The 14,332-nt window shown below is 39.9% G+C and overlaps 1 protein-coding gene across 5 annotated transcripts in view; it reads right to left on the reverse strand.

Moving 5' to 3' along the window:
* COL14A1 (collagen type XIV alpha 1 chain) overlaps nt 1-14,332 on the reverse strand; it is a 125,529-nt gene that overhangs the window by 21,532 nt on the left and 89,665 nt on the right. For all 5 annotated transcript variants that reach the window (XM_064442169.1, XM_064442171.1, XM_064442172.1 and 2 more), the window contains 6 exons: nt 13,427-13,504; nt 13,066-13,152; nt 7,520-7,573; nt 7,025-7,120; nt 4,684-4,737; nt 3,425-3,478 (listed from right to left, as the gene is read on the reverse strand). In XM_064442169.1, the coding sequence (XP_064298239.1) occupies nt 3,425-3,478; nt 4,684-4,737; nt 7,025-7,120; nt 7,520-7,573; nt 13,066-13,152; nt 13,427-13,504 (423 nt within the window). The remainder of the gene's footprint in view (nt 1-3,424; nt 3,479-4,683; nt 4,738-7,024; nt 7,121-7,519; nt 7,574-13,065; nt 13,153-13,426; nt 13,505-14,332) is intronic.

The following is a 14,332-nucleotide window of genomic DNA, read 5'->3' on the forward strand; positions in this document are numbered from 1 at the left end:
TATTAGGCTTCTCTTGTTGCAGCTGTGTAAATCTGCCCTCTCACATGGCCTGCACTTGGCAAGCAAGAACAGAGATTGCAATTATGACCTGACCTGGGATAGTAGCCATGGAGATATGGGAAAGGGAAGACTTTTCCTCCCTCTATCTACGCATCTCAACACAGGTCAGTTTCAGTCTGCTTCCAAACTTTATACTCTTGGCTGAAAGAGATGAACCAAAAGCACAGGAGAGTCTAATTACTGTCTACATCCTCATCAGAAGCATCATGTTGGTTTGGATTCTCTCACATGTGAATTCAAGCTCTATCTTTCAACATGATATGCTTGGGAGAGTTGGTGGAGAAACAAAATCTGGTCTCTTTAGTAAAAACCTTCTATATTGCCAGCTACAAATATGGGACAGCAAGAGAAGACAGCAAACAACCACAGCCCCAGCCATTAAACAAAAAGAAAACATTTTCTACTTTATAAAACCTTTTATGACACTCTCTTATAACTGGAAGCTGATGAAAGGGGAAGGGACTGTTCCTCACGTGGAGTCTGAGACGTAGATTTAAACCAGTAACCAGAGAGGTATAAAATATTATCACGCATATTCAGAAATGTTGCTTTATTATCAGAGAATGTATTTTTTTACTCTAATTCAACCTTCACACAGTCTTTTTATTACATCCCACTCTTTTTCATAGGGAGAGTATTTCATTACAGAAGACTTTTCTATGAATTCACACAACTGACAGAGGGGATGCTCTATAATCTTAATGAGGTACTAGAAAACAAGAAAAGCAAATAAACCAGGGACTAAAAAGTAGAAGTTCAGAAATACAAAAGAAACTTTATAGACTAATTGTTGAACTAAAACATTAAGAGGAGAAAAAAGACCTTTTCTCAACTGATTTCAAAAATAGAACTGAAATTATAAACACTAGAAATCAAAACAAAAAGGAAGGAAAAAGAACTGTAGAAGTGAAGTGATTCCAACTACCAGCAACTGGAAGGAAAAAAATCTCCATTCCAGGACTTCTTCAATCTAATATCACATTATCCCCAGTTCAGCAAAGCTCTCAGGGATCTCCCAATAAATATCAGCCCCGTGCTTACCTCCCATTAAAATCTTTGTGATTTAGCCATCTGTTTAAGTGTTTTACAGCCCTGGTACCACTATAATTAAAATATTTCAATGAACAATAAATACCAAAGAGGAAATGATAGCTAAGCGAAGAATAACAGAAAATCTTAGTTCTAGTAGTATAATAGCTGTAAAACAGTTTGGCTTCTTGGCTAACAGGAGGAAGTCCAACAAAGGGAACATTATACAAAAAGGTAATTTACTGCTCAGGAATTTTCCAGGTCCCCTTTGCTGTTGCTGCCGTTATGCCCTTTAGAATTATGCCTTTCTCAAGTGTTTGGCCTTCAAAGAGACTGCAGTGAAATCACTGGTTTGAACCTTCACCCATTAAACGCAATTTTGTGTTGTCATAACTTCAGAGGAATCAAACGAGTTACGACACCATAAAATTAGTATAACAATTATTTGTTGCCATAGAAATAATTACTGCTGGACAATATTGCATAAGGGTAGCAGAGAGACAATAACGGTCTAACAGACCCAATTTTATGAGATCTAGGTTGTTTATCCAGCTCCTTTGATTAACACCAGAAGAAAGTGAACACATTACCAAAGCATTATTACCTTATCTATAAAAAACAACAATCTATGTAATCACCCTACCTTATTATAGACACTACTGGGGTCTTCTACAGAATAAGCACTGCATGACCTTTCCAGGCTGTATCAAAAGCCTTTGCTGCACTAGTCTTCCTGCTGGCTTTTCTCAGAAATACCAAGTCTCTGCAACAATCTGCTGACTTCCACTTGTGGTAAAACTAGACCACTTCTGAACTGCTGGCTGACATCAAGACATGGCTGAGGGCCTCCACTGCTAAATATAACGTTAGCTACAGAGTACAGCAAAAACAGAGAGCTCTCATCTCCCTGAATTGCAGAATGCTTACTGTCCCTCGCGATCAGGAATGCAGAAAGAGGGGGCACATACCACTCACATATACAGCCTCTAGCACCAAGTCACCTCAACCTGGCCATGACCAAGATTAGACAGCATGGTTGCAAAAATCCAAATTTCCACCAGGCTCCAGGTCTTTATTAACCTGGGATGAACAGGACACACCAAGCTTGGGGAATTTAGGGGAAAAAAATTCAAATACAGCCAAAAAGAAGACATTAGAAACATGCAAAAACGAGCTTCCATACAGAAGAAGGCATCACAGTATTATAAAGTAGTATATAGGAAAAGGAATACATTTACCTTCTAATTTCACCACAACTTAGTTGAAAATTAGAAGGCTATTCATCTGATTAGGAGGTTATTCATCTGATGATAATGTTGTGTAAATCTTTGTCTTAATAAAATTACTTTCTTTCCTTGATTTTAGAGGAAAAAACACCTATGCATTGCCCAAATTCTACAGTAAGTTCAGTGGAATTACTTCTATACATAAAGATGTGTCAATGCTTAAATTTGTAATAGTGAGCTCAAATACACATTTTGCTATAAGGATTTTTTTATATATAACAAGGTCTCAGGTTAATGTCAGAAATCCACAAGGTCCAGATTTCTCTAAAGTTCAAGTTACATTAACAGATCCAAAAAAGGATCATGAATATGTAAATCTTGTTCAAGTGAAACTGAAAAGTCAGATTTAATAATGAACTTCTGCTGTAGACAGAAACCTTGTATGATGCTAACAATAACTTTCCAATGCCTGTCTGTCTAATAATGAAACAAGAGTCTCCCCAAGGAGGCAGGGAGGAGGACTTAGAGTTTTAACTGCACATGTGAACATGAAGATTTTTTTTACCAGTTCCTAGACAGACTGTAAATATCCTCATTCGTTCTACCAGAAGCAGAATAAGGTTGACTAAATTTTTATATTATTCTTCACCTTTTCCTCGGGTCAGCAGTTTCTACAAGTATTGGTTTACATTCAGTATTAAATTCCCTTGTAGTTGTCTCTGTTATTCATTAAATAGTTAGAAAGCAAATTTAGATCACTACATTGTATTGCGTGCTAATTATGTTCCATTTAATCAACACTTCATTTTAAACATATAAGCAAGTAGGCTATTTGGCACTGCTGGACACTAGTGACACCTACTCCCACCAGATGCATTAAACACAAACATACTGCATGGCTCCCCATTACTCACCTAGTATTCCTCAACCCTGATCTACCAGACGGAAGGATACTCCACCCTACCTCCGTCTTCTCTGCTGATTGGCAGAGAGATATGGGTCTCCAGAAATGACAGAGTACAAGTGACAAACTATAATAAATCAACCACGCTGGGAACATATCCATTATGGAATGGATACTCTTAAAACAAATGTTCATTTTACCTTACCCTTTGACCTTGAGCTCCATCTCTTCCAGGTGAACCTGATGCTCCTGGGACACCCTAAGCATTATAAACAGAGGACAAATTATGAGATCAGGTTAACAGAATCCAACTAAATCACTTTCCAGTGAAACGGTATGACAAGCTTTTGGATAAATAGAACTAGGGAGTTCAGTAATGGACGAGGCCGTAGAAGAGATTCAGTCAAGGTATTTCTGTGAAATGAGAGATGGTTAAACATACATTGTTAAAATGCACCAGCTTCATAACCCCTCACTACAATCCTCTGTTAAGAACACTGACAATTTCATCGAGTCTGGCTTCCTGTGCCACTAAGCTGAAGAGAGCTTGATTTCCTACATCATTCTGGTGTCATGTCAGTGTAACTCCACTGCACGACATCAGTACCTTAACCTAAAAATGCAATCGCTATTTCTCTCTATCATTGCTAAAATGGAGTCTGTGACCATGTAGTTTGAAGTCAGTGCACCAATATCAATGGGGAAGTCCTGCCTGAGCAGGATTCCAAGTTATGTCCAGCAGTTCCCCATTGTTCAGATGAAATATCACTTTCTGGCTCATGAAAGCTGCAAAGCAGCAGTCTGGGACCATTACTGCAGTGGTCAGAGGGCTAACAAAACTGATTTATGAGGAAAAGCTGTATGAGTTTACTATCCCTAGCACACATGAGAAAGATGGGGGAACCTGGTAACAACCAACAAATACTGGAGGAATATAATCAGCAAAAGAGCAGAATCTGAAAAGGGAAGAGCAAATGACCCTGGAAAGCAGCAATAAGTTGGAATGCAGTCTCCAGACTACATACCAGACACCAAACTGAGTAAGATTCGCCGAATACTACAGCTTTTTAAGATGTCTATCTTGTGAAAGATGGCAACAAAAAGATCAAGTGCCTTATGTGTCCTCCTAGATAACTCCATAAGGAACTTCATGGGTTTAAAGTGAAAACGAGCAGATGCTAATTATTCACTGGGTAAGCAGACATCTAGGAGTGAATATGTTTTGAGTCCACAGAGACCCTATTTCAGTGTCAAATAAGATCAAGAAAGTAACCAGTTCTTCACACTCTGAATGATTTCGTCGCACACCAGCATACCCTAGATTCCTGGTTCTAAACCTCTGTTCAAACTCACCCCAACAACATGCTTCTCAGCTGTTTTGAATATGTGCCCTAAATTCACAACAACATCAATTCAACATTCAAACTTAGCAAGTGACAGGTTAAACAATAACTTAGGGAATACCTGCAGGCCAGGAAAACCAAGGTCTCCCTTGTCTCCTTTTTCACCTGGTGGCCCCTGCAAATTAAGAATCACAGATAGTACACCAAATACATGGTTACCTTCCTATTTTTAATAGTTCCTTTCAGCTTCTTTAGAAAAAGAAACAACCAAGCAACCAATAAGAAAACACACTACTTTTCCTGCTGGAAGCAAACCTACAGACTCTATTTGTAAAACTGTAAACGAATAATTTACAAATGTAGAAAATAAAGAAAATGAAACTAAATTTAAAAAAACCTTCAGAATTAACCTGAAAAACTATAGCTATTATGTTACAAAAAAGGTATTTATTTTCTCAAAAGAAACTGTTTCTCTTCAGCCCTCAGAAGTATTTCCTATAACGCTGAAACCAAGGGATTTCTATGGAAACTAGACATGTTTCTACAGTACATATGCATGACAAAGATATACTTTTCTACATAATAAACTCATTTTAATTTAATTTTATGCAGAAACAATTTCTCTATCAAAAAACTATTCTTATAACTAATGTGTTCTGTATTATTCTCTGATGCACTGAGTTAAAAACTGGCTGGACAGCCGAGCCCAGAGAGTGGTGGTGAATGGAGTAAAATTCAGTTGGTGGCCGGTCACGAGTGGTGTTCCCCAGGGTGCAGTGTTGGGGCTGGTCCTGTTCAATATCTTCACTGATGATCTGGATGAGGGGATTGAGTGCACCCTCCGATTTGCAGATGACACCAAGCTGGGCGGGAGTGTTGATCTGCTGGAGGGCAGGAAGGCCCTACACAGGGACCTGGACAGGCTGGATCGATGGGCTGGAGCCAACGGTACGAGATTCAACAAGGCCAAGTGCTGGGTCCTGCACTTGGGTCACAACAACCCCATGCAACGCTACAGACTTGGGGAGGAGTGGCTGGAGAGCTGCCTGGAGGAAAAGGACCTGGGGGTGTTGGTTGACAGCCGGCTGAAAATGAGCCAGCGTGAGCCCAGGTGGCCAAGAAGGCCAACAGCATCCTGGCTTGTATCAGGAATAGTGTGGCCAGCAGGAGCCCCTGTACTCAGCACTGGTGGGGCCGCACCTTGAGTACTGTGTTCAGTTTTGGGCCCCTCACTACAAAAAGGACATTGAGGTGCTGGAGCATGTCCCAAAAAGGGCAACGAAATTAGTGAAGGGTCTGGAGAGCCGGTCTTATGAGAAGCAGCTGAGGGAGATGGGGTTATTCAGCCTGGAGAGAGGAGGCTGAGGGGAGACCTTATTGCTCTCTACAACTACCTGAAAGGAGGTTGTAGTGAGGTGGGGGTTGGTCTCTTCTCCCTAGTAACAAGCGATAGGACAAGAAGAAATGGCCTCAGGTTGCATCAGGGGAGGTTTAGGTTGGACATTAGGAAAAACATCTTCATCAAAAGGGTTGTCAGGCATTGGCACAGGCTGCCCAGGGAGGTGGTTGAGCCTCCATCCCTGGAGGGATTTAAAAGAAGGGTAGACGTGGTGCTTGAGGATATGGTTTAGTGGTGGAATTGGCAGTGATAGGTTAGCGGTTGGACTCAGTGATCTTAAAGGTCCTTTCCAACCTTAATGATTCTATGATTCTATGATCAAGAACTTGCAGTTTTGGCAAATCACTTCATTATATTGTACAGTAGTATCATATAGATGGGGTAAAAAGAAGTATATTATACTATAGTAATTTTTTTTTAAAAGTCTAGCAGAAAAAGGTACGTATCTGCTACCTTTCAAGGCTTGCGTGTACCCATCTACCAGAGACGTATATAAAATGAGATTAGTGCTGCTGGTTCATTATTCTATCAATGTGTCTTAATGATGAAATTCTGAAGCTTATTTCGCAACAGCATTGCAAACTCCAGGTCTAATCATCAACTCTGATGATAGACTCTGTAAGTGTACTGAATACTATTGCTTAATTTTGGCAGCAAATATGCTGTTCTTGCTCGGGTATACCTTTCAAGTCAGAACTGATCTGCAATGAGCAATACCACAACCAGAAAAAGGTAAAATATTAACATTTTGGTTTGGAGCCATGTTACAACCCCCACTGCAATTTATTTCACTTGTCTCCAGGCTTGGATACTAATACCTGAGTCACATTCAGCCTGCAATCAAATCCCTTCAGCTAACTAGAAGTTTGGATCCAAATAAAAACAGAAAATTTGGCATTGAACCCATATCCACTATAGGTTAAACTCAAACCTGTGATTTCACCTCAAATAATGAAATTCAGATTCTGATCACGACACCAAAAGACATTTTTTTTGTCTAGTCTAAGATATGTGCTGTTCAAAACATCACAGGAAAGAATCCTATTGAATTCATAAGTCTCACTGGAAGCCCTTGAATAGAAAGTCCACTGGGTCCTTGAGGTCCTGGAGGTCCTTGCGGTCCAGGAACACCAATTTCACCCCGAGGTCCATCTGGTCCCTAAAGCAGCACAGAACAGAAGTTAAACTGTTATCATATGGACAAAGGCAGCTTCTGTTTGAAGTATTAAATACCAATAGACTCAAAAGCATCTGAAATATGAGTTAACATTTGATTGAGTAGTTAAGGTTTAATTTGAAACTGCCTGGTTGCTTTATAAATACAAACAAAAAGATTCATGCTGTGAAAGCAGCATTCGGAATTCTATATCTTTTATCAAATAACAAACAGGACAAGCAATTGTTATGAAAAAAGACACACCAAATGCCAATGGCATTTCACTATGCTTTTTCCTCAGCGACATCAGAGACAATCTGCAATTCATTTCAAGGCTTACATGCAGCAAAGATAAACCAAGAACCTGTGTATCTGTCAACTGTAAGGTGCTGTACAAAGTACCTTTGGACCAGGATCGCCACGATGGCCTTTGGCACCTCTGACACCTGGACCACCCTGTGAAGCACAAGCACAAGATCCGCTGAAAACTAAAACTCTCAAACAAACAAAACCAAAATCTACAGAAGCCCAAACAGTTTTTTCTGAACTGAATCAGTTTTCAGGAATCAGTGAACATCCTGTCTATATCATTCCACTGGAGTAATTAAGCTGAGAACATACTAAGTGTGGCCATACACAGGAACAGATTTAAACACAGATGTGATTACATTAGAGAGCCAAGAATGCACACCACGTAAGCATCAAAATAACACTGAAAGCTACAACAGGGATGGAAATGTATACATGTGGTCATGGGTTCCCTTCCAGTTGTTGAAACCTCCTGGACATTTGTCTGTTCTCACCAAAATCACTACATTGTTAAACGCTGAGTTTCCAAGAAGGTCAACAGCATCCTGGCTCATATCAGAAATTGTGTGGGCGGCAGGACTGAGTGTTGCTAACATTTTCAGTTAACATTAAAGAAAAGCAAGACTCTAACTAGCAGTTACAAGCAGTACTATTGTGAAGCCATGAGCACTGGTCCTAGTGGTCGTGGCCCTGTACTCGGCACTGGTGAGGCCACACCTCGAGTACTGTGTTGGGCCCCTCACTACAAGAAGTACACTGAGGTGCTGGCACATGTCCAGAGAAGGGCAACAAATCTGGGGAAGGTCTGGAAAACAACTCTTACAAGGAGCAGTTGAGGGAACTGGGGTTGTTTAGCCTGGAGAAGAGGAGGCTGAGGAGAGACCTTATCGCTCTCTACAACTACCTGAAAGGAGGTTGTAGAAAGGTGGGGGTTGGTTTCTTCTCACAAGTAACAAGCAATAGGACAAGAAGAAATGGCCTCAGGTTGCATCAGGGGAGGTTTATATTGGATATTAGGAAAATTTCTTAACCAAAAGGATTGTCAGGCATTGGAACAGGTTGCCCAGGGAACTGGTGGAGGCACCACCCTTGGAGGTATTTAAAAGGCAGGTAGATGTGGTGCTTAGTGATATGGTTTAGTGGTAGAGTTTGAAGTGCTAGGTTAACAGTTGGACTCAGTGATCTTAAAGGTCTTCTCCAACCTAAATGATTCTATGATTCTATGCTTCCAATTACTCAGGAATATTTTTCAGCAAGGACAATTCCAGGATCTACTAGACTTACCGTGGTTAGAGCTAATCTTAGGTAAAATACTCTTTTGCCCATTTTTCTCTTTTTTGCTTCCTTCAGTGGTGCCTACATCTGTTAATAATTTATTAACCAACTGTTGCCTTTTTTATTAGTATTGTCTGAGACACTGGAGTTGCATATATTTATGGATGACTGCCATGAATGTGTTTTGCGTACACATGCTGCATGTGCTTTGTCCTCTAAGACAGCATAAAATATTTTTTTCACTTTTTTCAGATCAATTTCCCCCTTTCCCCATCTGAGTTTATTGCTTAATCTCTTAGGATATGAGCTTTACAGAGATGCCATCCTCCTTTGTACTCAGAAGGGACCTTGTACAACTAGGCACCATGACTGAATTGCATTCTTTAGAGGCTACAATAAGTACTTACAAAAACAGCAGTTATATTAAAGACAAAAATAGTAAATATGCTTATCATATTAAATGCATACGTAGTATCTATGAGGCTATAAATAGGAATGCCAATAAGAGAAATGTTTGGAAGTACCAGAGTACTCTTGCTCTTCAGTGAAGGTACCATAATATAGTCTTCATATGTGTGATCGTAGAGCAGTTTTCTACTCCTCATCCAAGCTCATTCAGTCTTCTCACTTCCATCCCACAGCTCTATAGCCACGACCCATTCCATCACGGTCGTCTCCAACCCTAAAATCTCATCCCACGCTCTCCACAGAACCATGTTCCAGTTGCCAGTTTCCAAATTCCAGGTCCTCACATTTCTGCATTCCAGCCCAGTAGCTCCCTCTGCCCTTTCTCCTACCTCTCTCTCAGATTACAAATTCCTGTGCAAATACTCAGCAAAATAAGTGCAACTTCTTAACATAAAATCACACAATTTTCTCCCATTTTGTTCTCAGAAACAGATTACATTTTTACTGAGTAACAGCCTGATGCTGAGCCATTAAATCATATGCTTTAAGATTCACACTGAATTTGGTACACTTACCCATGTTTTGAACCCAGTAACCTTTGCTTGGTAAAAGCACAAGTTCCATTAAAGCATTGATGTAAGTTGAAAACATCACAAAAACCTCCTTCATTTTTCTCATAAACTTGTTTTAGTGGTTATTCCTATTCCCCAGCACCACTAAGCTTGTGTGACTAACTTCAAATTTTTCATTTCTTTGGCTTCTGTTTCTAGCCAAGAATTCCTGTTACGCCTTTTTCTCTTATTTTAAATAACTTCTTAATCGCCAGTGCATTCCCCCAGAAACAGTTCTTAATTGACCGTTATCAAGTCACCTCATTTCTTTTTAATAGTTAAAACCTACGAAGCACTGAAAGCTTTTCTTTGTAATTAAACTTCTCTAGTCCTCCGATATTTTTTGTCTCCTTCACCTTCTCCAGTTCTGCAGCACTCCTTTCAAATGCAGGCGTCAGGTTTGTGCAATATCTTACTTTTACTTTGCATGGGGAACTTCAGACAGCATGATCAAATTCTGGCAAAGACGAAGCCGTAAAAACAGTATCGCATAATGAAAACTGCCAGATCTTCTTAAATCTAAACGGTATTTTATCTTACCCAAAATGACCCACTTCCTAAAGAGCTTAAGTATTTCCAGAGTTACTATCCCAAACAAATGGAAGACTTTTATTTGGAAGTCTTTTTAGTCTAACGTCTAAAACTGGCTACATGGTAGAATCCTGATCCCTTAAACAGCAAAATCCTTGGCTTAGAAAAAAGTCACATGACATTTTAACGACTTGGAGCAGTACTGACCAGACACAGCACATGTGACTTTCTGACTTTTGGTTGGCGCACAGATGAACGCTGACTTTATTCTTTTGCTCTGCTTTTTCCTAGGCGTCTTACTTTTTCCCAGAGCTATGCCATCTAACTGCCTGGCAAAAAAGATATCACTTATGAGAGGCTGAGTTCCAGAATCACATACTCGCCTGCCTAGGCAGTGAGTTTTCTGCTCGATTTTAAGGCTGCTCTTGCATGGCAATATGCTACTCAAAACACTGTTAATGCTAAATGTAATAAACAGAAGTGCATTATTTTACGGATGGGTTAAGCTTTAGCAATTCCTGACCCGTACATGTTTTGAACTACAGTAGCACACATTCTTCCAGTCAAATAATTTTTAAACATTTTTCATTTTATTGTGAAATGTGGGCAAACTACTCAACTTCAGGTGCATTTTTGTGTGAATTATCCCATTGTCTTTTTCAGAGAAGACAAACTGGATATCTTTATATAGAAATTAAAACCTTAATCCATACTTGATTTATAACCTACATTCAAATAGGAGAACAGAATAATTTTTCCTTGTTCAAGATACACCTCTTCAATAAATTTTCTACCAAGTTCCTTTTCAAGTTTTTATACCAGCACTTGAAGAACAGTTCTTGCAGAAGGACTAACCTCCAAGTTATTAGTAGGATTGTCCTGGTTTCAGCTGGGGTAGAGTTAAATTTCTTCGTAGTAGCTGGTACGGGGCTATGTTTTGGAGTTTTGCTGGAAACAGCGGTGATAATGTGGAGATGTTTTTGTTGTTGCTAAGTAGCGCTTACACTGGTCAAGGACCTTTTTCAGCTCCCCGTGCTCTGCCGGGTGCACAAGGAGCTTGGAGGGGACACAGCCGGGACAGCTGACCCAAACTGACCAATGGGATATTCCATACCATATGACGTCATGCTCAGTATATAAAGCTGGGGAAGAAGAAGGAAGGGGGGACATTGGGAGTGATGGCGTTTGTCTTCCCAAGTAACCACTACGCGTGATGTAGCCCTGCTTTGCTGGAGATGGCTGAACACCTGCCTGCCCATGGGAAGTAGTGAATGAATTCCTTGTTTTGCTTTGCTTTTGTGCACAGCTTTTGCTTTTACTATTAGACTGTCTTTATCTCAAACCATGAGTTGCCTCACTTTTACTCTTCCAATTCTCTCCCCCATCCCACCAGGGGGGAGTGAGCGAGCGGCTGCGTGGTGCTTGGTTGCTGACTGGGGCTAAACCATGACAAGGATAAATGTCTGCTAGGATGTGCTACATGAATGTTTTACATGCAAGTTAATTTTGTTGTTGAACATGTATCTCATGGAATTTGCGTACTTTTCAGAAATTTATTTTCCTTTGCACTCCTCACTGGCTCTTTCTCTTCAAAACATGCTCTTGGAGCATCCAGGACACAGTACGAGCGGAGAAACATGGAGTTTCAAACTTGTTCACAGGAAGGCCTCGTCTCAGGCTAACTTAGCAAGCAGCCCTAAGATGCCAGAGTTATTAATCTAGTTGTAAAAGGAAAAATAAATGACTGTTTTATAAACAACCCAGTTAGGATTCTCATTAAACCGAACCAATAACAGACCATTGCAAACAGAGCCTACAACTTTTCTAAACTGCTAAAAATCAGATTTGGGATGTGAGATTGAGATATCTAACTTTAGTGACCTGTATCTCCATTGCCTGATCTGATCCATTGTCTGAGTTTTTCCACAAGCCAGTGAAGAGAAATATTTATTCCATCTTCTAAGAGACTACATGGAGATTGAAGGAAAGTTAAATAGTCTTCTAGAAGAGACTATCTAGTTCCACTGGTTACATAAGGAACTTAGATATACACTTAACATTGACAGAGTAAACACTCAGATGAGCGCTATCAAACTAACACCACACCACAACCCACAGTTAAAAGTTGTGAGAGTGCGTATTTCATCATTCATTGGTGAGCTAGAAAAAGTTTCAAGCCAGCTTTCATCAAAGCCAGTTCATTTCATCCTCTCTTCCCTTCGCTACTTTTGGGTACCTCTCTGCCTCTCGGAGCTCTCAGAATAACCAGCACTTTCAGTTCTCTTTTCCAATAAATATTGTACTTAGGTAGTGCTTTTAAGACAGAAAAGTCTTTCATCATTTATAACACAAGAGGCATTGTCATACCCCATATCTTTAGTTCATAAGAATACTGTAAACTGAGCATTTCAGAAAGCTGAACTCCAAGCTACATTTAATACGCATGTGCTAGAGTAAGCAGAGTCCAGATGATTAAAAATCTGAAAATAAATGGCACTATCTACGACATATCTACTAATGCTATGGTAATGGCAATGACAGGTAACAGGGTTGAAGGGCTAAAGATTACCCTAAATGCTTCAGGTCTTGGTTAAACCATTAAAAATTTGACTGACTTACTGGGTGAGAAGGTTTTTTCCAGCATATTACTTGGCATCTTTGCTATAAATTGAACATGATTTTCTCTCTTTGCTGACACTTAAACCCCAGATTTAACCTTATTAGCTATACGATGGCAGTATGTTTGCATCCTGGAATAAAGGTGGCCAGTGGACTGTTTGGTACAGTTGACTAGAAACCTGAATAAAACCTTACCGGTGGTCCAGGAGGTCCAAGGGGACCCTTATTAGCTTCTGAACAGGAACAAGCATGTGGAAGGGCAGGGCAATTCTCCTCATCTCTCTAAGGAAAGATCAAGATTGGAAGAAAATGATGTCCAAAACTGATTCAGAAGTTAAGAATTTGATGAGTCTAAGACACAGTACTATGTGGATGCCTCAAAAGCACTTACTTGATTTAGAACCATACATCACATTGACTTTCAATAGGACAAGTAATCCAAGCAGACTTGAGGTTTTTTTCAAATCGCTTAACTATCCGCTTCCATTAAAACATTTGTTTCAATAAAGGGGAAAGTAAAAGGTAAATTTTACAGTTATTGAAAGAGGTTTCTTACCAAGCCAGGAAGCTCACAGCATTTGTCCCGATTGGCCCATGAGGTAGCACAAACAATGTCAAACATCTGTAACTGCAGCTGTTTCAAAACAAGGGTGATGTACAAAGTGACTGTTAGTTGTAAGATCAGTGCAAAATGAAGCCATCAGCAAGAAAATCTACTTTGATTCAAGCACTCAGATGATTAGTCAGAGGAAAAGCTATCAACTGAGAGCAGCTAGCCACAAATACACTAACATAAATGTTAAAAGGCTTGTGTTCTAACCAACTTGTCCAAACTATCAGACTTTATGTGGATTAAGCATAGCCGTTCAAGGTTTAATGCTGCAGGCATTTGTTGGATTATCCCCACCTCCTCAATTAAATTCCTGATTTTGCCCTATGGTGCCTCCCGATACTTTTTCCTAGCAAAGGAGGCACCAAGAGACAGGCAAAAGACAGCTCAGTTTCTCAAAATTGAGTACTTAGCCCACTGGTATGGTGCTCGTATTTTATCTCAGACAAGGTCTCCTGTAGCCTATTACTTACACTGGGGCTGAGCCATAAATAATATTTACCATCTTCTCCAGTTTTGTTTTACTTTAGCATATGCCCTCTCTTATCCAAATTATCTCCAGGCAACTGAAGTTTAAGGATGGTGAAAAGCTTGCTTGACACATGACAACATTGGGCAGAAAAGAAAATTCCCACCACAGGTCTGGGAACATGGTTTGGACAAGAATTTGATCTACAAGAACACACACATTTGGTAAAAATAATCACTGCTAGGTACTCAGAAAAAATATACTAAATAGGACTCAATGGTAAAACCAATTGTGTCTCCTTTACAGCCTTGAACTGAACAAAGGGGTCTAGAAAGATGAAGTTTTCTTCTGTTACTGTTTCTATTCTTTTTCCATGCCTCACT

Source organism: Phalacrocorax carbo, chromosome 2, assembly GCF_963921805.1.
Source record: "Phalacrocorax carbo chromosome 2, bPhaCar2.1, whole genome shotgun sequence".
In the NCBI taxonomy this organism is placed as follows: domain Eukaryota; kingdom Metazoa; phylum Chordata; class Aves; order Suliformes; family Phalacrocoracidae; genus Phalacrocorax; species Phalacrocorax carbo.